Consider the following 24087-nt stretch of genomic DNA (forward strand, 5'->3'; position numbering starts at 1 on the left):
CTGGGATTCTAGTCAGGGCTGTTGTATCCATCCTGTCTGTTCCTTGGTGTGTGTTTTGGCATATGCCTCCTCCTCAAAAGATACATATTTATTTAGGAACTCAACTGAAATGGCTAGTTGTGGTCCCTGAAATGCATCCTGTCAAGGATGCTGCCACCTCAAAGGAGCAGCATGAGAAATTAAGTTGGCAATCCTGTATGGTCCAAGCTCTTAGACATGAGCTATTTATTCCCTTAAACTGTGGAGTGCTTGGTTCCCAAGTTGTAGCACCACTAATTTTTTCTCCAGACTACAGAATTCCTAGGTCTTGAAATTAGGAATTTTCAGCCTAAAATTTTCAGTATCGCATCAGTCCACTCATGGTGTTGTTCTTTCTTCTTTGCTACTTTTTTTTTAGTAAACTGTGTGTTCCGATATATTCCCATAGTTTGTTTGAGCAGGAATGTTTATGTCTGTAAGCTATGCCAAAAAAGGGATTAAACCACTCCAGCAGTGATAGGAGCTAACTGAGAAGTGATGAGAGGAAAAGAATTCTGCTAAATATACTTAATAAAGTTTGTCATTAAAAAAAAAAAAAGGCATAAACTGACTAAAATCTCTGATAATCCACAACTCTGTATCTACAAACTGCTAATTTTCTGGAGGAGAAAAAAACTTTCATGTGCTGTCTATATCCCCATTCCAGCCCATCAAGGTCTGTCCTGTGGATGATTAATACACAGGTGGAAGCTCACAACAAAAGTAATAATTTTAAAGTTCCTCTCCATCTTTCTCTCCCACAGGATACAGTTGTCATTCAGTTCTCTAAACTCTTAATGCTTTTGGGTTGAGTAATTTGTTCCAGATCTAGGTCTCTTCTCTTTGCGCTATAGTTTGGCTTTTACTGACTCCTCTCTGCACACCATGTGGTCCAAAACATTTATTTCACCTGTTAGATACCTAAGAGGAAACAATTCTGAGTTCTTCAGGAGCTATAGTTGGCTCTACTTGGTGAGTTTTAGTTGTATTTTGCAACTCGCCAAACTGTTGGCCCTCGATGTCATGCTTGAGTCTCTCTCCTGTTAGATGCTTAGGCATTATTTATGGAGTGTTTGTAAACTTCTAGGCAGAGTGGCTGGGAATGTTTGGTGTGTTCCCATGGAGCTGAACTGTATTTTGACAGCTGGTTAATGCCACGAAGAAACCAGAGGTTACTGCTCTCTATGTGCTGTTCCTGCACCAGTTAGATGATTGTGATGTGTGTTCTGCAGACACAGCTGTGATTGACAGTGCAGGTTTTAAAATACGGGCTCTTCCGTGTATCTGTTATTTGTAGGATTAATTCAGCCCAAGTAATTTTGCTTTCATCTGTAAACACGAGCCACTTGTTCGGAATTGAGTTGGGAATTGGTGTTAACAAGTTCTATTTTTAATATTACAGTTTGTGTCATGACTCTTCATAACTAAAGCACTTTCTCAAGGATATGTATTTTTTTATTAGAGCAAAGGAACAGAGAAGTTAAAGGGTTTCTCAGGGTCATAGTGCATTCAAGATCAAAGGAAAACAGTACAGTTCAGCTTGGGACCTTGTCTACCTTTATGGTTACTAACACCCCTTCCTGTCCAAGCAGAAGTCACCAGTTGCTGCTGTGTCATTTCTCCCCATTCTTTTTAAATTTTTGGATGTGAAAATAGGGTTTCAGTCATCGTTTGTAGTGAGTCCAAGGAATGCTGAAACCTGAAAGAATGCCACTTGTTTCCAGTTTGGGAAGTGCCTCCTGCAACTAAGGCGAGCTGGGCATTGGCATCAGGAGGAAAAGTAAAGCACCTCAAATGTAGCATTCCTCAGTGTTTCGAGCTGCTGTAAAACTTCTACCCAAATGATTCCTCACTTGTGTGTAAGGCAGTGGATAAAAAATGAGCATATTTTAAGCCTGGTTTTGCCATTTGTCTCTTCTGAGTTACGACTGTCTTTGGACTGTCTTTCTAGCCAGGTAGTTGAGTAGATAATATACAAAAGTCTTGCTAAAATGTTACTTTGCTAATCCTGGTTAATAAGCCAGGAAGAGAATAGGATAAAATAAATTTCATCTTTCGATTTTCAGTTCTCTTTTTTCCCTTCTCTGGGTATTTCCATACACCATCATTCCTTGTATTTAGCTTGTTTTACATGGTATTATTTATTATAGGGGTTTTTCAGGGTGAGAGTTTTGTAGGATAAATGGGTTTCCCTTGGCACTGTGTAAGATATCAACTGAGAACTTGTCACTTGTATGTATGGCCAAACTTCGCGAACGAAGACCTGGGAAGGGCTGTCCCCACGTGGGTGTGCTCTTCCAGCCTGCACAGTGGTCTTTAGGTGAGGCACAGCGTGCGCAGAACTGGCCCCACCGTTTAAGTCCTGAGGTTCATCTGGCATGGCCGAGCGAGCTTGGACAGTGCCAGTGAAGTCCTCAGGACTAGAACCTACAGCACCCGGCATTTCCCAGGAGGTCTCCCATCGAAGTACTAATCCGGGGCTGACCCTGCTTAGCTTCCGAGATCTGACGGGATCGGATGTCAGGGAGGCATTTAACTGCCCAACTTGTCACTTAAGGTGCTACTAACATCTCTCAAGCCTGGCCTATGGTCTTGTCATCCCAAACTGAAATGCAGTTATGCTTATTTGCCCTTCAGCTCTTCAACAAATTGTCCTTTTGGTCGATCCCAACATCTCACTTGTTGCAAGGCTCTTGAAAGGAAAAAATTTTGGGGGAAAAAAAGTTATTCTTATAATATTATAAATACATATCTCAAAGGTGAGCAGATAGTTACAAACTGCTTGAGATGCCCCTTGGATATTAAGTTTGGTGATACTGTTTTAGATTGGAAAAAGGATTTGGAAAGAGAGTTTTAGTAAGTATTTGTAATGGCAGATTACCTGTCTGTGCAGTTCTGAGCTGTGTACTTACTCAGCACTCTTGGTTCTTGGTCCATGAGTAAGTGAGGAAGTTGGGAGTTTCCATGAGAATGACTCACATCAAGGAGGAATCCTCAGAGCCCTCTCCCCTGTCTGATCATGGAAGCAAATTAATTAACCAGCATGCGTAATGCACCTTTCCAAAATGACAGGAAGACTGTTGATTGCCCTTGCTGTGGGGGTCAGGATGAAAAGTTCTGGATATAAGCTCAGTAATACAATGCCTCAGAAGTGGGTAGAGTGGCTTTTAGGAGCCTGTAACTGGGCAGCCTGACCCCTTGCTTAAAGTGTAATATTGACTCTTCTATTGATTGTTTTTGAAAGAAAGAGTAAAACTTTTAAGACTTTAGAGTATAATCCTTAGATATGATGCTGTCTTGTTACTGTCAGACAAGCCTGTCTCTAACCATTGGGTCACCTTCACTTTCTAGTGGGTAGGTGGTGATAATAAAAAGGAGCAGAGGCACAAGGTCAGCAGTGAAGGGGCCACAAGCCTGAACCTTGTTCTTCTGACTTTCTCATTCCAAGATCATTAAATGCAATACTGTGTTCCACTGAACTTCATACAAGTGCCTGGAATAACTATTTCTTTATGTAGCTTATGTTGCTTCACTGGAAGATGCTGGAAAAAATTTAAGTGTCTTTTAAAGTTGAAACTGTAAATTGTTTAGAGAATCCCACCAATTGCTGTTTGGAGAACAGAAATTAATGCTTCCTTTGTGTAGCATACTGAAAGTTTATTCTGAATTAAGCAAGAGCCAGAAAATATTTACTGACAAGAAAAACCAAACTGAACAGTGTTTTCTCTTCTGTAGGCAGAGTTTATTGTACTTGCTTGTCCTAAATTTCAACATGGTGTTGGAAGTTACAAACAGTGACTGTGGAGACAGCTCTGCCCTAGTCCTGTTTGAGTCTCCTAAACTGCTTTTGTGTTATGCAATAGCACAGATTAATGCTTGAAGTGCTTCTACTTTCATTTTATGTTCAGAGATTCAAAGTGAAGCTGAAGAACATCTCACATCTACTTGTTACTTGTTATAGCTGAATCTTTCAGAGGCAGCAACGCTGGGAAATTTTAACAAAGTCCAGAATAACTGGGGATTTAAACTCTTCTAACTCCTGGGGTCCAAATTTGCACAAATCTGCTGCTGTTTAGCTACACAGCACTGAGCCTTGCATTTTACATCAAGCATTTGGAGAAAGGTCAAGATACAAATCCAATTTGCTGGAATATTAACTCAGTGCGTTAATGTGAGTTGATAAGAATATGATTGGCACCATTTTTTAAAGGAACTGTTTTCAATTTGTCTTCATTTTCTTACACCAAATGGATGTCTTTCTTCCATTGTAAATGAATGTCTTTGCTAGAAAAATGTTACTTGCAGTGAGAGAATAGTCACCATTTTTTCCTATTTCTTCTTTGAGAAGCTCTTGTTTTATTTTCTAAGTGTCCTTTTGTCCCAGGGCAGATGCAGGCCTTGTTCTAGAGTTTTCTGCATAGTTTTTGTGGGTAATGTCTGAAGTGAACAACCCAGGGTTTATTCTCCATTTTCCTTTTTAACTCTCCTTCTGGAAAAGGAAACGAGAACAACTTGATCAGACTTGTATCATTTACTTGAGATGTGTACGTTGTTACTTAAAATGCCATTTTTTTAAATACTCAACTATAATCCAAACAAAGTAAGGGAAATAGTTCTACAGAACCACTGAGCAAACACTGCATGACATACAGGGTTTAAATCAACAGTATTGGATACTTTTTCCTCAGTTTCACTTAGACAAGTAGATATGGAAGTTTAATTTTGCCTTTTGTCCAGGCAGCTGCTATAAGTATTTGTATATGTTTGGTAGTCAAGATTATATCAAATTTAAACATATTCAATGAGTACATGTTGAATACCATGATTGCTTTATGCAATATTTTTCTCATACCTTTTTAAAACTGAAAAAAACCCTAGCCCTTCAGTGAAATAAAATGTTAATGAGAGGAGGTGATTATGAAGATTCTTCCTCCTTGGTCTATCAGATCTTTGTGTGTATCTTATGTATTTGCACATCTCAGCAGATGCAGTTTCCCAGGACTCATCTTAGATGAATGGAGGGCACTCACAGCTGTAAGAGAATCATGAGGTTCTTTTCTCCTTTCACATCTCAGATGAATTCTAAGTGCTGATTTTTATAATTCTGACATTTTCTGTCAGAAATAGGCTTCATAGCTTTATTTTCAGAAGTGGATTTAGTTTTAGAGCAGTTAAGAAAACATTAGTGCTCTACTTGGAAAAATGCATTTTGGGCAAGGAGATACATTAGAGGAGCATAAAAATTATATTTACCAAGCTGCTTTTTAATTAAGGTCTTCACAACACAAGCCGATACATTTTTCAATGTATCTGGATTTCAGATCTGAGTAAATACTTTTATTTTTTTTTCATATTCCCAGAGAGGCAGAGTGGGATTATGTATCAAAGGCTTGAAGTGTAACTGTCTGCAGCTCCTTCCCACAGAGTTGAAATTCATTGGACCAAAGTTGATTTAACTTCTGTTTACTCAGTACTGGGGACTCTCAAATTATCCAAGATGTGGACTAACTTTTTTGTAAGAAGTGGGTTATGCGCATCTATTTCCCTCTTCCTATTTGTGTGAATTGCCTCTCAGTCTTGGTCACAGAATATGTCTGTGGGTTCAGCAGTAATTGCTAACATGGAAAAAGCTGTATTAGAGCAGGATTTATGTACTTAAAGTGTTTAGTGGGAGCAAATATCCAGACCAGTGGGGAAAAGCCAACATCATCCTGTGGCCTGGGCAGTGCTCAGTGCTCTAAACCATAAAGCAGAAAGGAACCTTTCAGGCTGTGGCTTGGGGTGACACCAGCAGAGCTCCTGGTAGTGTTTGGGTGCTGGGCTGTGTGGGCAGAGGGCACAGGAAAGGCGTTTCTGACACACAAAATCCCTAATGGGTAATTATAATTAACCATCTGCAGAGTAAACAGCGTGAAAGCCTCTTGGCATTCAGTGAGGGAAAGAATGGAGGCAGTGTGGATAGCACTGATACACAGAGGAAAGATTTGGAGGCAGGATGGGCAGACCATTAAGGGTAGATCTACTCAAACTAGTTCCACCATGTGGAAAGAGAATTTCCCACTCGGCTGCCTGGGGTCATGCAGTCTTTCCATGCTGAGAGCTAAGATCTTCTGTAATTGCAAGTGGGAACATTTGCATTTGGAACTACTAAAGAATTTTGGTTCCTGTGGGCTTCACTCCATCACTTGCCTCTTTAAAACTGGGATTGCCCTGGAAAGATTGGGAAGAGCTTTGTGCCCATGGTGTGTGCTATTGCCTTAGATGAATTGGAGTGTCCAGCTGGTTGGTTTCCTCTTGAGTTGTTCTGTGCCAGTAGCAGCCATACACCATCCTTTTAATCTGAATGGTCTAACAGATATGACATGTCCTAATGCTGTGCTTCCCAGTCAGGACAGGATACTGGAGGTGACAGCAGCTTGTGATCATGAAAATACTGCTGTAAAAATTATTGTAAAAAAGCACTTCTATGGCAAAAGAAATGTGCAGCAGAAAAGTCAGAAATAACTGGAAGGTGCAGGGAAAATTACCAAGATTTTAACTCATTTATCCATTTAGTGATGGAGAAAGTGATAGGCCATAATGAGTCAGGAAAGCTTGTCTGTAGGAAAGTCATTGAATACTCTGTTGCTTCCGTGGATTAACTGGCACAAAAGAGTACAATTGTAATCAAAGAGTTTATCTTTGCTTTTTGGGTAATCTATAGGTACCTTGGGAAGTTTGTTGCTTAAGTTTTCCTGGAAGTATTTTAGGACAAGTAACGAGATTATATCTTGTTTATCAGTGTTTTCATGAAATGACCCAACAAAGTAACAAAACAGATGCTGACTTGCAGCGTTGCAAAGTGAAGTTCTTGAGTGTGTGGTTTATATTACTCTGTGTGTGGTGCTTTGCATATAAAAACCAAATGTCTCATTTTTAAATGATTCTTCAGTTTTTCATAGGATGCGCACTGGAGTGGAAGCTGCAAAAAAGCCATGGCAGACAATACAGATTTATTAATTTGATCTGCACTCATACTCCAGAAGTGTGAGCCCTTCGAGTAGTAGGAATTGCATTTCTGGAAGGTGGCCAGAGGCTGTTTTTGGCAGCACCCAATCCACAGCACTTCTTACAATGTCAAAACCTAAACCCTCACAGTAAACAATTTCTTCCGCATATCCAACCTAAATTTCCCCTTTCAGTTTGAATCCATTACTCTCTGTCCTGTCACAGCCCATGACAGTCCCTCTCCAACTTCCCTTCATAGCCTGGAAGGTGCTGTGAGGTCTCCACACAGCCTTCCCTTCTCCAGGCTGTGCAGCCCCAGCTGTCCCAGCCTGAGATGTCTGACTGAAATGACTGGGTATGTTTGTGGTCCTGAGGGACAAAGAGCATCTCAAACCCCCCAACCAAACAGCCCCAGTAATTCCAGGTGCAGTCAGAAGGGTGACCAGATCTGTTCCTCCAACTCAATGCACGGTTAATGTGCAAAAGTTTTGGTTCACAACTCATGTCCTTTTAGTTTAAAAGTCTTGATCAAACGCACATACCCATGGACTGAGCTGTGTTCCCTCTGATGAGGTTATCTGAGCAGCAGATTTCCAGCATGTATGAATGATGATATAGTTCTCTCAGCTAATGAGTATTCTAGTTTTCCAGATACTTGGAGGATTAGGTCATAGTGCTGGCAGTAGGATAAATTTCTGGCTTGGAGGCTTGTGCTCTCTGAGAGGTACTTAGACTGCATAGTCTGCTAATGTTTTCAAAAGTGCAAAATAAAATTGTTTTCTTATTGGAATGTTTTAGAAGGCATTTTTATATTTCTGTTGAATGTCTAGTTTCTCTATTTCCATTTTTTGCCTCTTCATGATGCATATAGAGACATTAACCCAGTACATTTAAAATAAGACACATTGCAAATCTTTTTTTTCTTAAGCTGTGATTAGCATACTGTCTTTATGGTATTTAGCTTTTTGGGCATGAAGGAAATTCAGTGGAAAATAAAAAAAAAAAAAAGAAAAAAAAACGAACACAAAACCCCTCCAGTGTTTTGAAGAAAAAGGCAGTGTTTTCTGTTTGGTTTGAAAATATGTTGTTGGCATTTTATATTATTCTTTCTGAGAAATATTCCCAGTTTCTGGGAAGCTTATAATTGAGAAGAAAATTGTGGAATTCTAGACGAGTTTGCATTGAAAGGGACCTTAAAGATAATCCAGTTCCAACCCCATTGCCCCATGGGCTGGGACACCTTCCACTAGACCAGGTTGCTCAGAGTTTCATCCAGCCTGGCCTTGGACACTTCCAGAGTTGGATCATCCACAGCTTCTCGGGGCAACCTGTTCAGTGGCTCCCCACCCTCACAGTATCCCATCTAACCCTGCCCTCTGTCAGTGGGAAGCCATTCCTCCTTGTCCTGTCTCCCCAAACCCTTGTCCAAGTCCCTCTCCTGCTCGCTTAAAGCTCCTTGAGGTACTGAAAGGCTGGAAAATGCTATAATGAATCCTAAATAAAAGTACTCATCAAGAGTGAGGTGGAGGATGAGCTTGCTGTGTAACTCCTCTGTTAAAGGATGCTACTGGAATATGCCTGAAGGTGGATCCCTGTCTGCTTGATTATGGTGGTACCTAAACAGTTACTGTACCAAATATTGGATTTTCTTTGGCTATTTTCCTTTGGTTTGGCGCTTCTGACAGTTGTGAATAGCTCAGCGTTCCTAGTGTACTAATTATTACAAAAAAGTCTGAAGCCTTTTGCAGAATGGCTGCTTCCTTTGGAAAACTTGTATTCACATGATAAACTTGATGTATAGTTTTGTAATTTAGTCATGCTGACTAAATACTGACAAATTTCTTGACCATTATTGGGGAAGTGGGAGCTGAGAGCTCGTCAGGGACTCCAACTCGAGAAATCTCCAGTGCTCTCTTTAGTGACACACAGCCAGACCTGGCACAGAGCTTGGCTACAAGGTGTGTTATCACAGGGGAAAAGAGGTGTAACTTCATCCCTTTCACCTCATAGGTTTTTTCCTCCTCATTCAGGAGGGATTGTGTTATTTAATTAAAGAAAAAACCTTTTAAACTCTACTTACTCCCCATGTCAAAGAAAAAACACCCCCTGCATACTAATTAGGCCTAAATCATGCATGGATGATGATGAGAGAAAAACCATGGCTTGCCTTCTATCTAAATATTTTGGACATGCTCCCATTTCACAGTGTGATTTGATATTAATGAAATTTTCACTCACCTAGAGTTTCATGAGGATCTGGCCAGCCAGCCCTGTTGTATTAATCCTTCCATGTTGTTGCAGCTGCTGCTTAATGAATGTTATCAGCTTGTGCTATCAGAAATAATGAACAAAGTCTTTGAGCTTCAGACAGTGCTGCTTCTCTGGCATGTTTTTAATGTCTAAAGTTAACAAAGAGGATTCATTTGCACTTTTGTTTCAAGCTTGGTTTTGGCAATGGTGACAAACAGTGGCCTTGTAGTATTTTCATGTTTAGTCTTGTGTGTTCACAGAGGAAGGAGAACTTGAGACTTAAAAAAAAAAAAATTAAATGACAATTTCTTATGCACTTCTAAGGAAGAAACAGCTGACAGTACTTCCCTCTTCTTCCCACCAAGTAGTGGTTGTGGAATATTGGAAAAGCCAACTTTGTTTCTCCAAATGTTCTTTTTTCCTTGGCAAAAAAAGGACATTGAGTGTAAAATGCTGGTTTTATCTTGCAGCAAGTGCTGTGTGACAGCCTGTGCTGCTGCCTCTTTCAGTGTCAAGAATTTCCCCAACTTACTGATTTTAGTGTAAAACCCACATTTGTCTTCCTCAGCATACTGGAAACCATTTCAAGAACAGTCAAGTGTTGTTACTGAGCTACTTGTATGTTGTTATATGGTCAAATAAATTGGGCTGCACATCTTCCAAAAACCTCCACAACATCAGGTCTGCTTGAGCTCTCTCTTGCCTGCACTTTGCCATCCCCTTGGGCTTCCCAGGAGTTTGCACTGCCAGGATTGAAAGAATTGGCCTGTTCAGATAAAGGTTTCTGGAGCTCACATTTAGAGGAGTTTGTCGTCATAATGATAAGGGAAAGTATCAGTCTTTTTTTTTTTTGCCTTGAGGGTATTGGGGAAATTTAGACAATTTAGACAGCAGCCACAAATTTGGGCAGTTTGGGGACTGCTGAGAATGCAGAAAAGGTAGGGAAACTTGGAATTGTCTGTGCTTCTGGCCAAGTGGGCTGAAACCAAGGAACATCCATTGCTACATGGCTTATCTAGATGGATTCTTCTCCAGACTGTTGCAACACAGTGACAGATTTTATTATGTAATTGTTTCTGTTTCTGGCCTTGGCCTAACCCAACAAAAGCAGAAGTATTTGAAAGAAAATACTTGGGGGAGGAAGGGAAGGAAATGGTAACTACATTTTTTCCAAACTAGGCATAGGACCCTATGAGCCACTCTACTTTGTCTTTTTTTTTTATTTTAGATAGTACAAATAAACCCCCAAACTTGCATAATTTACACTAGAATTTAGTGTAGAGAATTGTCATTCTGAAATTATGAACCAGAAAAAAAATTCATGGGCAGTAAGTTTAATGGCAAGTAAACTGAATTGTGGTGTTAAATTTTTTGTCATCCTTTTTCACTTTTCATAGTCCTGTTGTGTAATTGTTTAGAAATATCTACGAAAATAAGCTGTTTGGAAGTATTGCTGCAGAAATTGTAGTTGATTGGATTGTTCATAACAGCAAATATAATGAGTTTCTTTTCAAAGGACTTCATTTTTAGATTGACTTCTACCTGCAGAGCATCAAATAGAGGCCAGGGCATGCAACAGAACCTGCTGAAAGCCTTGCAGGCTTTTCTTGTATTATTGCCATGCAAGTAGCATAATCCCCTTTGTAGGCTGTACTCAAAGAGGAAGGAGGATCCTGTTCACATGTTTGGAAGTGCTGTGGGGCTAGAAAGTTGGGCAGTAATTTGCTGCTGTCTTTCTTGAACACTTGTCCACTGTCAGAACAGTGGACAGGAGACCCTTATTGAGGTGCTGGAGCAGGGCCAGAGAAGAGCAATGAGGCTGGAGAAGGGACTGGAGCACAAGTGCTGTGGGGAGAGGCTGAGGGAGCTGGGGGTGTTTAGCCTGGAGAAGAGGAGGCTCAGAGGTGACCTCAGCACTGTCTGGAACTCCCTGAAGGGAAGTTCTGGCCAGGTGGGGGTTGGTCTCTTCTCCCAGGCACTCAACAATAAGACAAGGGGGCACGGGCTCAAGCTCTGCCAGGGGAAATTGAAGTTGGAGAGCAGAAAAAAATTCTTTGCAGAGAGAGTGCTCAGGCATTGGAATGGGCTGCCCAGAGAGGGGGTGGATTCCCCATCCCTGGAGGTTTTTAAACTGAGATTGGAGATGACCCCGAGTCCCATGATCTGGTAAAGGGAGTGGAATTGGACCAAGGGTTGGACTTGATGATCTCAGAGGTCTTTTCCAACACAATCGATTCTATGTTTCTATGAAAAAAAGATACCTGCAAGTCAGAAACTCTATTTTCGCATCTTAAAAAAGTTACTGCTGCATCTTTTCAGGGAAGAACACCAATTGGTCAGCTATGAGAGGTGCTGCCTACCAGTGTTGGTGCTTCTCAAAGCCTTCCTGTGGCCTTGGGAGCAGCCCCAGCAGGGAGCCAAGCAGGAATTCAGCATTTCATGCCACCCAGAGCAGGTCCAGGAGACAGAATGGAAAAGCCATGATGTGTCTATCATACTGAGATTTCTTCTATGATCACAGAATCACAGACTGTTCTGAGTTGGAAGGGACCCACAAGGATCATCGAGTCCAACTCTTAAATCAGTAGCCTGTACAGGGGATTGGACCCATGACCTTGGCATTATTACAACCAAGTTTTGTGCAGCTTTACATCCATTTGCAAAATGTTTTACAGACCACTACAAAGAAATCAGAGGCACAAATCAGCAGGGGAGTTTTCTCAGTTGTATTTTTCTTGGTTATATGTTCCATATCAACGATGGAACAGTCTGTGCTCTGTTTGGGCCCATTAGGTTTCTTTCTCTTCAGTGCTCTGTTGTCAACCAGTGTCAGCACTTCCTCCACATGATCCACTGCTTTTCCTCCAGATGATGCACTGCTTTGAGTAAAAGTTCCAACCGTGTCTTTGTTTCTGGTTTGTGATAGAGCTGGTTTCCCCTCACTGTTTATAAGAAGGCAGAATTACAGCAATAACTGAACTCTGGCAAGTGCTGCCTTGAGTTGCAGAGCGAGTCCCTAATTGCTGTTGGCACCTTTGGAAGGAGAGAAACTACAGAATTTACCTTTTGTCCCTTTAGTCTGCATGGAGATTTTTAATCTAATGTGAATTTTGCACTGGCAAATCTTGATAAAATTCTCCTTGGAATATTTAGAATTTTAATTTGCTTTGAAGATTTCTTTAAAACTGTGTATTACATCCATGTGAAAACAGAGCATTTGTTCATCCAACAGGTGTTGACATCAATGATGTGAAGATGTTTCCATTTTCTCCTCTCATTCTGTAGTTGATACTAACACTGTTGATTTTCTTTCCACATTAAAATAGGCAAAAGCTCTCAATTTTAAAGCTGCACAGAAAATTCTGTGGATCTTGCAGAATCTATCCCAGAATGAGGGTTTAGCTGGCAATAGAGCAGATCAGGAAACCTTGACAAAATGAACATTATGCTGGACAGCCTCTGATGGTGAGCTCCAAAAGAATGTGGCCATCACCATGTACTTGATATAGAATAATGTTGTTGGAAGATTTTTCCCATAGGTTTTTTCAGATATCACATAGCTTTGGAGCTGCTTGAGACATTGAACCTGTCATTTAGAACAGCAATACTCCTGGAGCTCTGGTCTCTGTTTTTCCACCATTTGGTTTGGATAAAATCTTGCCCTTCAGGGAAAACAGTTTGTCTTAAATACTTCATAGCTGCAGTGCAGATTGTATGAGTAGATTGAAAAATACCTCTTGATTCATAGCTGGTATTTTATAGCAATTTCAGTTCTTGGCAAATACAGCTCTTAAAGCAAGAGTCAGTGCTTGTGCTGTCACTTCTGTGCTAGTTGTGGAGACTGGAGGGGGACTCTTGTCTGAAGTGCAACCAGCAAAGCCTGTGTATTGCTTTGTGTTTCTGCTTTTCAAATGACAGTGAGAACACTTTTGGATGAGGGTATTCAGCAGGGATTTTGAGAAACTTTGTTGAATTAAAATCAATCTCTTTCACCGAGTTTCTCTGCCAAAAACAGTTTTAGTGGGGTATGTTTTTGTTTACAGCAACACAACTGATACTTGTCAGCTCTCTCGCTGAGTATCTTAGGAAGACAAGGGTTGGAAAATAATCTGAGGAGCAAATTCAAACCCTCCTTTCTCACTTCACCTCCCTGTGTCACAGTATAGTCTCTGACATATAATGAGAGTTTTCATGCAGACATTTAAGATCTCTACCTCTGTGAAAAAAGCATAATGTGTAAGTGTAGAAAAACATGGCAAGAACAGGTAGCTGTTGAGTTTGTTGTGGGTTTATTATTGTTATTATTCCTAAGCTGTTGTTAAATGTAAAAGCAAAGTTATCTTCTGGTTTTCACTATGCCCTTGGACTTTGAACATTGTCAGAAACTCTGGGATACTGATGTTTTTCATAACTGCTGAATTGCTTGTGTGTGGCATTCCTGAGAGACATGAGCAGTTGAGATGCACTGAAGCCAATTACAGTGAAACCAGAACAAATAACTATATTCAAATCTATGAAGCAGAGTTGGAAATGTGGCCTTCATGTGTATTTGGCCATCAGAAATGAGAAAGATCGTGGGATTATTCAAATTGCATATGCCTTGTACCTGTTTCTCTTGTATCTGTTCATCTGGAGTTAAAGAACTAAATTGCAAAGCCTTTTGTTCTGTTTCAGGACTAGCACTGGCTTGAGTCAGATGGGCTGAGTGAAATCAGTGCAATTCTTAGTTTAGCTTTGTCAGTGTTTTCCAATTTTTTGTTAGTATAGTCTCAGGCTTACTGGAAATTGTGACTTCCAGCTGGGCTGTTCCTTCCAGCCAGAGTTATCCTGCAATCCTATGATTCTGTCACATAAACTTTCCAGTGGGAGCTACACACTGACCTACCCAGCTTGTTTCTACCTATGGCTTAACCGAGTCTTAGAGCTGCTTCCCAGAGGTGAACAAGGATGAAATCTGGTTTCTTTTACATCCATGTTGAGTAGTAATGATGCATGATCTGATATTGGCAAGTTCTGTAGCTGATCTCTTGGGAGTAGCTCTGAACACAGCGAGCCCCTTGGACAGCTAAAATATGTTCCTCATTAAAACTCTTAATGAGCATTGTGCCTACGTTGCATTTGTGAAAGTGAGCTATCAAATGGTAGTTGTTCATTTTTACAAAAGCTGTCAGTTTTTCTTTCTTTGTTAGGTCATCTCAATCTCCAGTCTCAGCAAATGGTCCCCCAAGCTGCCAGAACCAGTGGATTAGTGTGGGAGGACTGTTGCTTTATTGTGAGTCTGGGTGACCGTCTGGGTGAATGTGAATTACAGTCGTGGCTTTCAGTTCTTCAGTGGGATGAGCAGCAGTGCCAAGTAATCCTAATCTGTTTTCTGACTCTGTCTTACTCTACAGAAAAGAAGGTGGGGAAGCAGTCAGTTAATAAAAGCTAGCTCAGTAAATGTTGGTCATAAAATGTTTCCATTTATTGTAAATGGTTCCTCCTGAGGAGAGTGTGTGATGTGCAAATGCTGGTTTGCTGTGAAGAGTCTTCATTTCAGTCTTTTATCTCAATGACTGCATATACAGGCCTTAAGAGATAGAAGAGGAATGTTAATTGTTTCTCAGGTCGATGTGTGTGCATTAAAAAAATGCTGGCACATGCAGGATTGCTTGCAGTGTTCTTCCTAGTGCTGCCTGCCCAAGCTGGTTAACAATCTACAGTCAAAAGGCCAGCTCAGCCCAGTTTCAATCTTTATTTTTTTTCCATCATCTCTTCCTGTTACCTTGTTAACTCCTTTCTCCTAATCACTCCTTCCCTTGCACCGTCATTCTCTGATGGCACTAGCACTGCCTTGCTATCAGATGGCTCTTTTCTCTTACCCTTTGAATAAGAAATTTTTGCTTCACACAACAGTATTGACATACAAGCTAACTCTGTTGCTGAAGGTGCTGTGAGTTGTAAACTGAAATTGCTGTAAGTTCAGAGGCTCTTAAGAATGAGGGGAAACTGCAGAGAAACACCTTTTTGCTGACTTAAAGGTTGCAGGTGTTTGAATTGTTTTGATTTGTGACAGTTTAAAACAGGTGACAAAGTAGTGCTGGAGATTTTTCTCTCTCTCCCTCTTCTCTTTGCCTGGTTTGCCAACAGGTTGCATCTCTAGCTGTGGAGGCTTCCTAGGATGAGTTCACTGCCACCTGAAAGCAGTGCTGGAATAGAAGCCCTGTGATTGGAGCTTCAGCAGAAGCTCTGGTGGATGCTGAGCAATGTGTGTCCCTTTCCCACAAGTCTCACAACAGGTCTTTCATTCTATGGCATTTATTTCTTTCTTTCCACTTAGGTTGTGTGTTGCTGTGAGCAATGGCCCCCTTTTTACGGATATCTTTCAACTCCTTTGAGCTGGGACCTGTGCAGAATCAAGGAGAGCTACAGCCTTTCTGTGCTATCAAGATGAAGGAAGCATTGACTACAGGTGAGCTTACAAATGGGAATGCTTTCCTGAATATGAATAAGATTTTGGGAAACACTCTGATCCTTCTTACTCTGTGAATGGTAGTGAGTGTCATGCCAAGCACTTAAACATGAACTTTTTTTTCAGAATAGGAGAAATAACAATGGCTGTTTTCTTTACCTTCACTTTAAAACAAGGCTTTTTTATTAATGCTTTCTTGTCCTGCAGCCAGATTGCTCAGCACTTGGTAGGGTAATGTCTAAGAGTTCTAATTTCTTACTTCAACATCAACATACAACTATTCACCATATAAGTGGGGAAGCAGGTGAAAAGTCACTTTGGCATGGGTTAGGGTGAGTTGTGAATTTTGCATGACCAAGATTTGCAAATGTTAAATAAAGCAATGTCCTCTCCAGCTCTGCAAGTGCCAAACTTAACTGAGGCTTTGACAGAATTGTTTGCTTGAAGTGACTTGCACCAAAGGTCTTTTTAACACCTCCCTCTTCCCCAGCCTTCAAAGACCTCATCTTTACAGAAACTGGTCCAAAGATTTATAATATTTTGTGACATTTGGCTGGAATACCACTTTAGCCAAACAGGACAAAAGGGAATTGCTGTCCTGGGTTAGACTGCAGCAGTTTAATCCTGCAGTATGGCTCTAGGGCTTCACAAAACATCAAAGAATGCAGGAAAGGGTGAATTTTCTTCTTCCTCACAATGTGATTGGTCTTTCCCCTTATTGCTGGCAGTAAAAGCTGCATTTAAATTCTAAATACAAGGCATGGTGCCCTTTCCAGAAAGTGTTGTCATCAGGCAAATGCATTAAGCTCCAAAGAAGCAGTTTCCTTATCTGTTGGGAGAACCTCTGAAGAAATGGTGTTGAAGGTGTTGTAGTTGCCAGAATGTATAGAGAAATGAAAGTGATCTAAATAAACCCACCTTTTTCTTTTATTTTTCCCAGCTTTTGAAAAGCAGAATTGTCCAACATTTCCCCTCTCTGTTTGCATGTGTTTTAGAGGTACTAAAAAAATGGGGGACACGAGTACAGTGAACCTTGGAGCACTAACTAGTGGGGTAATCAGGAAAACAATCTGATGCTTCTGTTGTCAGTGTGACAAGATCTGGAGTAGCTTTTTGTTGGATTTGCCTGCTGAAACATGATCAAGGAAAAGCTTATTGTATAGGAAGAAGGAAATCGTATTGCCTAATGATTAGGCACTAAGCCAGTTTGCAAACATGTGACATGTTTTGGAGCCAGGAGCTTTAGCAGAGAAGCAAAGGAGGCCTGAACGCAGGAGGGGTAGGAACAGTGTTCTTACAGGCTGTTGTTTGCTGAACACTTAACTGTTCATTTGCAGGCAGGCAGTGTGATCCATGACAAATCTGGATTAGTAGGATTTTAATTGCTAAAGCAGCATGGCAAGGCTGGAAGTTGTTGCCAGTAATTCAGACGCCTTCTTTGTTTTATGTAGGGTAAAGATTTAGACAGTGACTGATCAAAGCAGATCTTAACTGGGACATGGGAATAGAGAGTCCTGTGAATGGACTGAAATAGTTTTCTATCCACCTAAGAATCTTACAAAGAGTATCACCAACTCTTCTACAAACTGCTGCTATTTCTGCAAAACCTGAACTATTGTTAAAGGTTCTGCAAATAGGCGCAGTTTCTCCTGTTCCCAGGGTTGCCTCCTGAAATGTGCCTTTTGGATGAAGGGGTCTGGCCTTAGCAATCCAAAAAGTAGGCGAGTGTAAAAGCCTTGCTGTGCAGAGCCTGCCTTTAATCCCCCCTTGCCTTGATTGTCCATCCTGATATTGTCTAAATTCTGCCTTGTGTATTCCCACCATAAACAGGAAAGTGATTGTCCCCCTGCACTGGGCACTGGTAAGGCTGCACCTTGAATCCTGCCTTCAGTTTTGGATCCCTCACAACAACGAGGACATTGAGGGGCTGGAGCATGTCCAGAGAAGGGCAGTGGAGCTGGGGAAGGGTCTGGAGCACAAGTCTGATGAGGAGCAGCTGAGGGAGCTGGGAGGGCTCAGCCTGGAGAGAGGGAGGCTCAGGGGGGACCTTCTTCTTCTCTGCAAATCCCTGAAAGAAGGTTGTGGTCAGATGAGGCACTTGTTACTTCTCCCAAGTAACAAGTGACAGGCCGAGAAGAAATGGCCTCAAGTTGTGCCATGGGAGGTTTATATTGGATACTGGGGCAAATGTCTCAGTGGAAGGGTTGTCAAGCAGTGGAACAGGCTGTCCAGGGAAGCAGTGGGGTCCCCATCCCTGGGGAGATTTAAAAAGATGTGTACCTGTGGCACCTGGGGACATGGTTTAGTGGTGGCCTTGGCAGTGCTGGGTTAATGTTTGGGCTTAATGATCTTAATGCTCTTTTCCAATCTAAACAATTCTGTGATTCTGTGTTAATATTTTCAAATGTTTCTATAGTATGGGGCTCTGGAATTTGTTTTGCACTGTGAAGGATTTGAGGTTTTTCTGTCTGCTTTTTTTCCCCAAATTCAAGAGAAAACTTTTGACTGAGTAGAGGAAAAATTTTGCTCGAGTTTGCTTTGCAATGGAGCTGATCCTCAGGTGGCCATTTCTGAGCATTTGGGAATGTCCTTTGGCAGACAGCTCAGCTCTGCTGGCCAAGCTGTGATTTGCAGTGCTGCTGTTGGCAGGAATTCCCTAATAAAGCAGTACAAGGACACAATTCCTACACTTGTTTGCAGAGCTCAGCACAACTGAGTGGAGTCATCCTGCAAGCTGTTAATGAATGAACACTGACTTTGCCTTGAGTTTCCAGGAAGATTTTAAAATACTAAGGATCTAACAGATCACGCTGCAGCTTCCTGGGGAAGGGACCAACTATTTAATCTGCTTTTCTACTGCCTTGCTATCATAACAACAAATGGATCATTCAGAGCTGGAAAAGCACTTAGAAAGCACTTCTATTGCAACAAATGATCTTGATAAATAGCAGAAATAGTGCAGAATATAGTAAATATTCATTTACTACCACACAAATGGAGAATAACTGGCTTGGCAGCAAATCACAGAGGAAAACTGAGAGGTGGAATTTGTGTGCCAGAGTCACAGTGAAGAACTGGACGTGGTTCCTTGGGAGGCAACATCATTTTGAATGTGTTGATGGGACTAAGCTTGATCTAGATATATGCTAAAGTTTGTTACAGATTGTGCAGTCACTGGCTGTTTTCTCTGCCTGAAGTAAGGAGAGGGAGAAATTGGCTTAACAGGTAGCAAGGGAGGCTGAAGCTGTGCATTAGAAGCACAGAATACAGATTTGAAAGGGATTTCAAGGGTCATCCAGTCAAACCTTTATTGGCAAAAAGGAAAAAAATTCATCTAATAAGAACAGTGAAGTACTGGAAAGCTCCTAACAAACCAATCTGCTGAGATGTTCCTATGGAGACTGGGTAAATGTGACAAAAAAAAAGACTACTTTTTTGAGGTTGTTGCAGCTTTTTTCTTATTCCTTAATGGCACAAGGTCTGCATGTGCTACAGAGGGCAGATAAGGCCCTGAAATATCCTTTAAAAAGTACAGGCAGAGTACAATGTCAAGGAGAGTGACATCCCAACATTTCACTTGTATTCAATAACTTGGAAATAAATTAATGAAATGTGAAGCCTTTCATCTCTCAGACACTGGTTTCAATTTAAACTGGGTCAGTGTAAGATGTATCTTAATTTTTCTTAAAGCAGTAGGTATTCACTATGATTTATACCAGAATGGAGCCATGAAAATATTCCCTCTCCAGTTGTGACTGACTAAACCGGCTTCTGAAATTCCATAGTGGGATTTGTCCCTCCTGGTCTCTGCTTGCTTGTTAACACCTTCACTGCCTTTGCATGGGGGAGATTTGCCTTCCAAGTCATGAACATTTGAACTGAATGTTTAAACTTTGTCCCATTCACAGTAAAAGAAGTCGTAAGTTTGCTTTAGTGTCAGTACAAATATTTTCTCTTTTGTTTTGTTGAGTTTAAGTACTAGGTATACATTATGTGATTTTACAATTTTTGTCCTTTTTGTTTTTGTGGCTTTCAGAGAGAGGAAAAACTCTGGTTCAGAGGAAACCTACCATGTATCCAGAATGGAAATCGACTTTCGATGCCCACATTTACGAGGGCCGGGTGATCCAGATCGTGCTGATGAAGGCGGCAGAAGAGCCTCTGTCGGAGGTGACTGTGGGTGTGTCGGTGCTGGCAGAGAGGTGCAAGAAAGGCAATGGCAAAGCAGAATTCTGGGTAAGAGAAAAGATTCATTCTCCAAATGTCTTTCAAGCTGAGTGAATGCCATATACTGTTTAAACTTGAAAGGGCTTATGGATTTTCCTAGGTCAGTAGGATCTCATTGGTTTGGATTCACCTGTTACACTTGGATTTTTTCCACACCTTACTTTGAATTCTGAGACAAAAATAATTATTCAGAAGAGTAAAAAAATAATAGTGATCAGTTTTAGCCAATTCGGTGGCCTGAAATCCTCTGCTTATTATCCATATAACAGGTACTACATAGACATAGAATCATAGAATCGATTGGGTTGAAAAAGACCTCCAAGATCATCAAGTCCAACCCTTGGTCCAACTCCAGTCCCTTTACCAGATCATGGCACTCAGTGCCACGGCCAATCTCAGTTTAAAAACCTCCAGGGATGGGGAATCCACCCCCTCTCTGGGCAGCCCATTCCAATGCCTGAGCACTCTCTCTGCAAAGAATTTTTTTCTGCTCTCCAACTTCAATTTCCCCTGGCAGAGCTTGAGCCCGTGCCCCCTTGTCCTATTGCTGAGTGCCTGGGAGAAGAGACCAACCCCCACCTGGCCAGAACTTCCCTTCAGGTAGTTCTAGACAGTGCTGAGGTCACCTCTGAGCCTCCTCTTCTCCAGGCTAAACACCCCCAGCTCCCTCAGCCTCTCCCCACAGCACTTGTGCTCCAGTCCCTTCTCCAGCCTCGTTGCTCTTCTCTGGCCCCGCTCCAGCCCCTCAATCTCTTTCCTGAACTGAGGGGCCCAGAACTGGACACAACACTCAAGGTGTGGCCTCCCCAAGGCAGAGTGCAGGGGCAGGGTCACTGCCCTGGGCCTGCTGGCCACGCTAGTTTGGATCCAGGACACATCAGTATTAAACTTTCTCTGTACAACCTGTCATGACTTGGACAGACCATCAAGGCCAGCAAAGAGATGTGAGTTCACTTAGCACAGCCTATAAGGTTATTTTTGTGTATGGAGACACAGCCCAGCAGTGGTAGCTGTAACTGAGGTCTTTGCCTTCTGTAAACTTTATTGGGCAGGTGTTCCAAGTGTGAGAAATTGCCTTAAAATGAAAACTTAGTCATTATCCCAGTAGGATGATGGGGGTTTGTGGGGATATGTTCATGGGTGTATCTGATGTAACTGTGGTTTGGGTTTTATTTGGGGATTGGGGTATTTTTTCCTCCAAAGTTGTATTTAGTGTGACCTGAGGATACTTTGCTCTGTGCTGAAGTGAAGATTGAATCACTCTTTCATATTTAAGGGTTTCTTATCTTTTATAAAGGCAGCATTTTAAGAATTAGAGGCTATTTTCTGAGCACAGGAACTGACCTCAGCTACTGGCTTAAAAGACACCTTTTTTTTTTGCTGATCTGTAGGATTTGCTACAGAAATGACATGTAATGGTTTGAGGGGGAAAGGAAAATAATTTTGATGATACTACTTTTTTTTCATTATGGACAACAGCATTTGATATCACCATCATTTGTACTCTCTATAAAGTTACACAGGATTATATAGACTTTTTCTTTTAAAACTGGGTTCCTGTGCAAACTGAGTTTACTAATTGTAAAAACAGGAGCCAACAAACTTTGCAGAAACGAGAAGGGCCATGCACAAACAATGTGAACTCTGACTGTGCTGTGCTCTTGGGTAGACATCAAAGCAGTGCAGCACACCAGTAAAGGCAGGAGAATGAAAGCCCCTGACTCAGCTGCAGCAGTGAGATATGGAAGAGGACTGGAATCAAACAGTTACTGACTAGTCTACTTGGAGTCCCTAGAAAGAGCTGTTTCAATTCCTGAGAGATTGAGTCAACCACACACTTCACTGTTGGTATCTTTCTTTCCACAGCTTGACCTACAACCTCAGGGGAAGGTGCTGATGGCTGTGCAGTATTTTTTGGAAGATGCAGGTAATGTCAACTGTTTATTTTCAGTCAGTTATGTGAAAAAAGGTTTAATTTTTATAATCCTTTGCAGAATGTAGTATGTAGCTCACACAAAAATATCACCTGGTGTGCTGAGTAGAATTTTCTGATGTCATCAATTTGCCTTTTAGGTTTTTTTGTTATGTGAATTCATGGTTGATATTATTAATTTCTAAATGCCTTTGTGCCTCTAAATGTCGTTGCATTTAGACACTTTTGTGTCTGTGATATGTTTCTCTTCATGTTTTGATGTGATAAAAAAGATAGCAAGATGGCATCCTTTTAGATGCAAAGAAGTTAAATCTCTTGTTCTAGCTTATGTAGAAAACTTTTTTGTGGATTGGAGAAGTGGGTCTGGGTTTCCTGGGATTCAGACATCGTATTCACTATTCATGAGAACTGGTTGTAGCAATGAATAAATGGTTTAGTGTCAAAATGCAAATCTAGTCAATGTTCTGTCATACATAGTTAAAAAGTGAACACATTGTCTGGGTCAGAAATACACACACTGTTTGGGAAGAAACCAGGAGGGAAGCTTCAATTACAATAATAAAAACAAGTATTTTAGTGTGGATTCTGTATCTGTGGAATCCTTTACTAAAGCAAATGCTGTAAACCTCACAACTTGGTTAGCTAGTGGTTACAACTTTCCCATACTGGAAGTCAAGAAACCATTATTTCTTAGGAATATTATTATAACTATCATAAAACTGCTCTGCCATGTTAGTCTGTCAGTCTTACAAGGTTTATTACTATGTGTTTGTAAATAGCAAGTGGAGAGAATAAGCAGGAAGTTTTGAAGCATTGGTGTTTTTTTCCCCCCACAGATTCAGTTTTGTTCTCATAGAACAAGATAGTTGTGAAGGTACTATAAGTTTTTGTACTATGTGTGTAATCTGTGTAGCAGGTACTAGAAAAGGTACTCGGGATAGAATGTGATGTACAGTAGAGGACATTTCAGGGTTGATATTGTATCTTTGTGATGGCAAAAACCCCCAGCCTATATGCTTTTTATTTTGTCTCTGAAAAGTTGACTCTTTAAAGCAAAATAAAAAAAAAAAAGTTTCAAGAGTCAATAGGTGTTTCTCTGAAGATCCCAAGCTCTCTGTTTATGCTCCAGTTAACACTTTGATTTCCATTCAATCTGTTGTGAGCCATTGAATTAAAACACCTTCACATTGGTCTTTGTCCTGGTTTCCTGTGCAAGGCTGTTTCAGAGGGCAGTGGTATTATAAGAATATTATTTAATGAGACTTAAACAAATCCATTTCTCCTGGAAACATGAAAGTTTTCAACCAAACCTGTACAAGCCCAATTTCTATATTCTCAATTGCTTATTTGGTGAGGCTGGAGCTTATTTCCTCCTCTCCGCACAGACATGAGAAAAAGTAGAGATGGCACAAGTGAAAGCCTTCCATAATTTATTATTGCCTCCTAGCAGGAAAGTAATATACTTCTGTATTGTAAGTACTAAAGTAATTGTACTTAGTAATCTAAATAATTTATAAATAGATACAATGTTCTTGCAATTCTTCTCATTGCCTTTATTAGGGCTTGCAGGTGGTAGTGAATGAAGCCTGAACACCAAACAGATCGTTAATTCATGCAATCATACTTTAGTTGGCAAGTTAAGATTCAGCTGTTAAAGCACTTTTTGGATTTTCCACTTTTCAATGACTTCTGATTTACCTTCTGCTTTATCTAAAATGAGTCACTGATACCTTTTTGGTAACTAAACCACAGAGGTGGTGGAAACTGCCTTTCAAGGCATTTCAGTACATTTATCCATCTACATTTTGTGAAGAAAAGTCACTCAGTCTGATACTTGATGTGAACACAGCAAATATCAATACATTTTAACATACTGCTCTTCCTCAAAATGATAAACCTCCCTCAAGTCAATATGTCAATACTGCTTAATAAGCAATCACTGAATGATTTTTGGCTCATCACTGCACTGCTGTAAACATTTTCCCTAGTTAAATTTGCAGTTACCAGTATTGGAGCAGAGAGGTTTGTTAGTGTGTTACCAGGATGTTTGTATTAACCTCCATTCTTGACATTGCTAAAACCCTTAGTTAACAGCTGAAAGCTCAGAGACAGTTCACATTCCTTCCCATACAGATACCATTTTGTTCTCTCTCTGACCTGCCTTTCCATACAGAACTCTGTGGTTGCTGTGTTTCTAAAATACCAAAAAAAGGCTTGTTCT

The 24087-nt window shown here is 40.9% G+C and overlaps 1 protein-coding gene across 3 annotated transcripts in view; it reads left to right on the forward strand.

The window, feature by feature from the left end:
• PRKCD (protein kinase C delta) overlaps nucleotides 1–24087 on the forward strand; it is a 63851-nt gene that overhangs the window by 19469 nt on the left and 20295 nt on the right. For all 3 annotated transcript variants that reach the window (XM_071550559.1, XM_071550557.1, XM_071550560.1), the window contains 3 exons: nucleotides 15575–15706; nucleotides 19743–19942; nucleotides 21800–21860. In XM_071550559.1, coding sequence (XP_071406660.1) covers nucleotides 15595–15706; nucleotides 19743–19942; nucleotides 21800–21860 — 373 coding nt within the window. In that variant the 5' untranslated portion in view covers nucleotides 15575–15594. The remainder of the gene's footprint in view (nucleotides 1–15574; nucleotides 15707–19742; nucleotides 19943–21799; nucleotides 21861–24087) is intronic.

Source organism: Pithys albifrons, chromosome 3, assembly GCF_047495875.1.
Source record: "Pithys albifrons albifrons isolate INPA30051 chromosome 3, PitAlb_v1, whole genome shotgun sequence".
In the NCBI taxonomy this organism is placed as follows: Eukaryota; Metazoa; Chordata; class Aves; order Passeriformes; family Thamnophilidae; genus Pithys; species Pithys albifrons.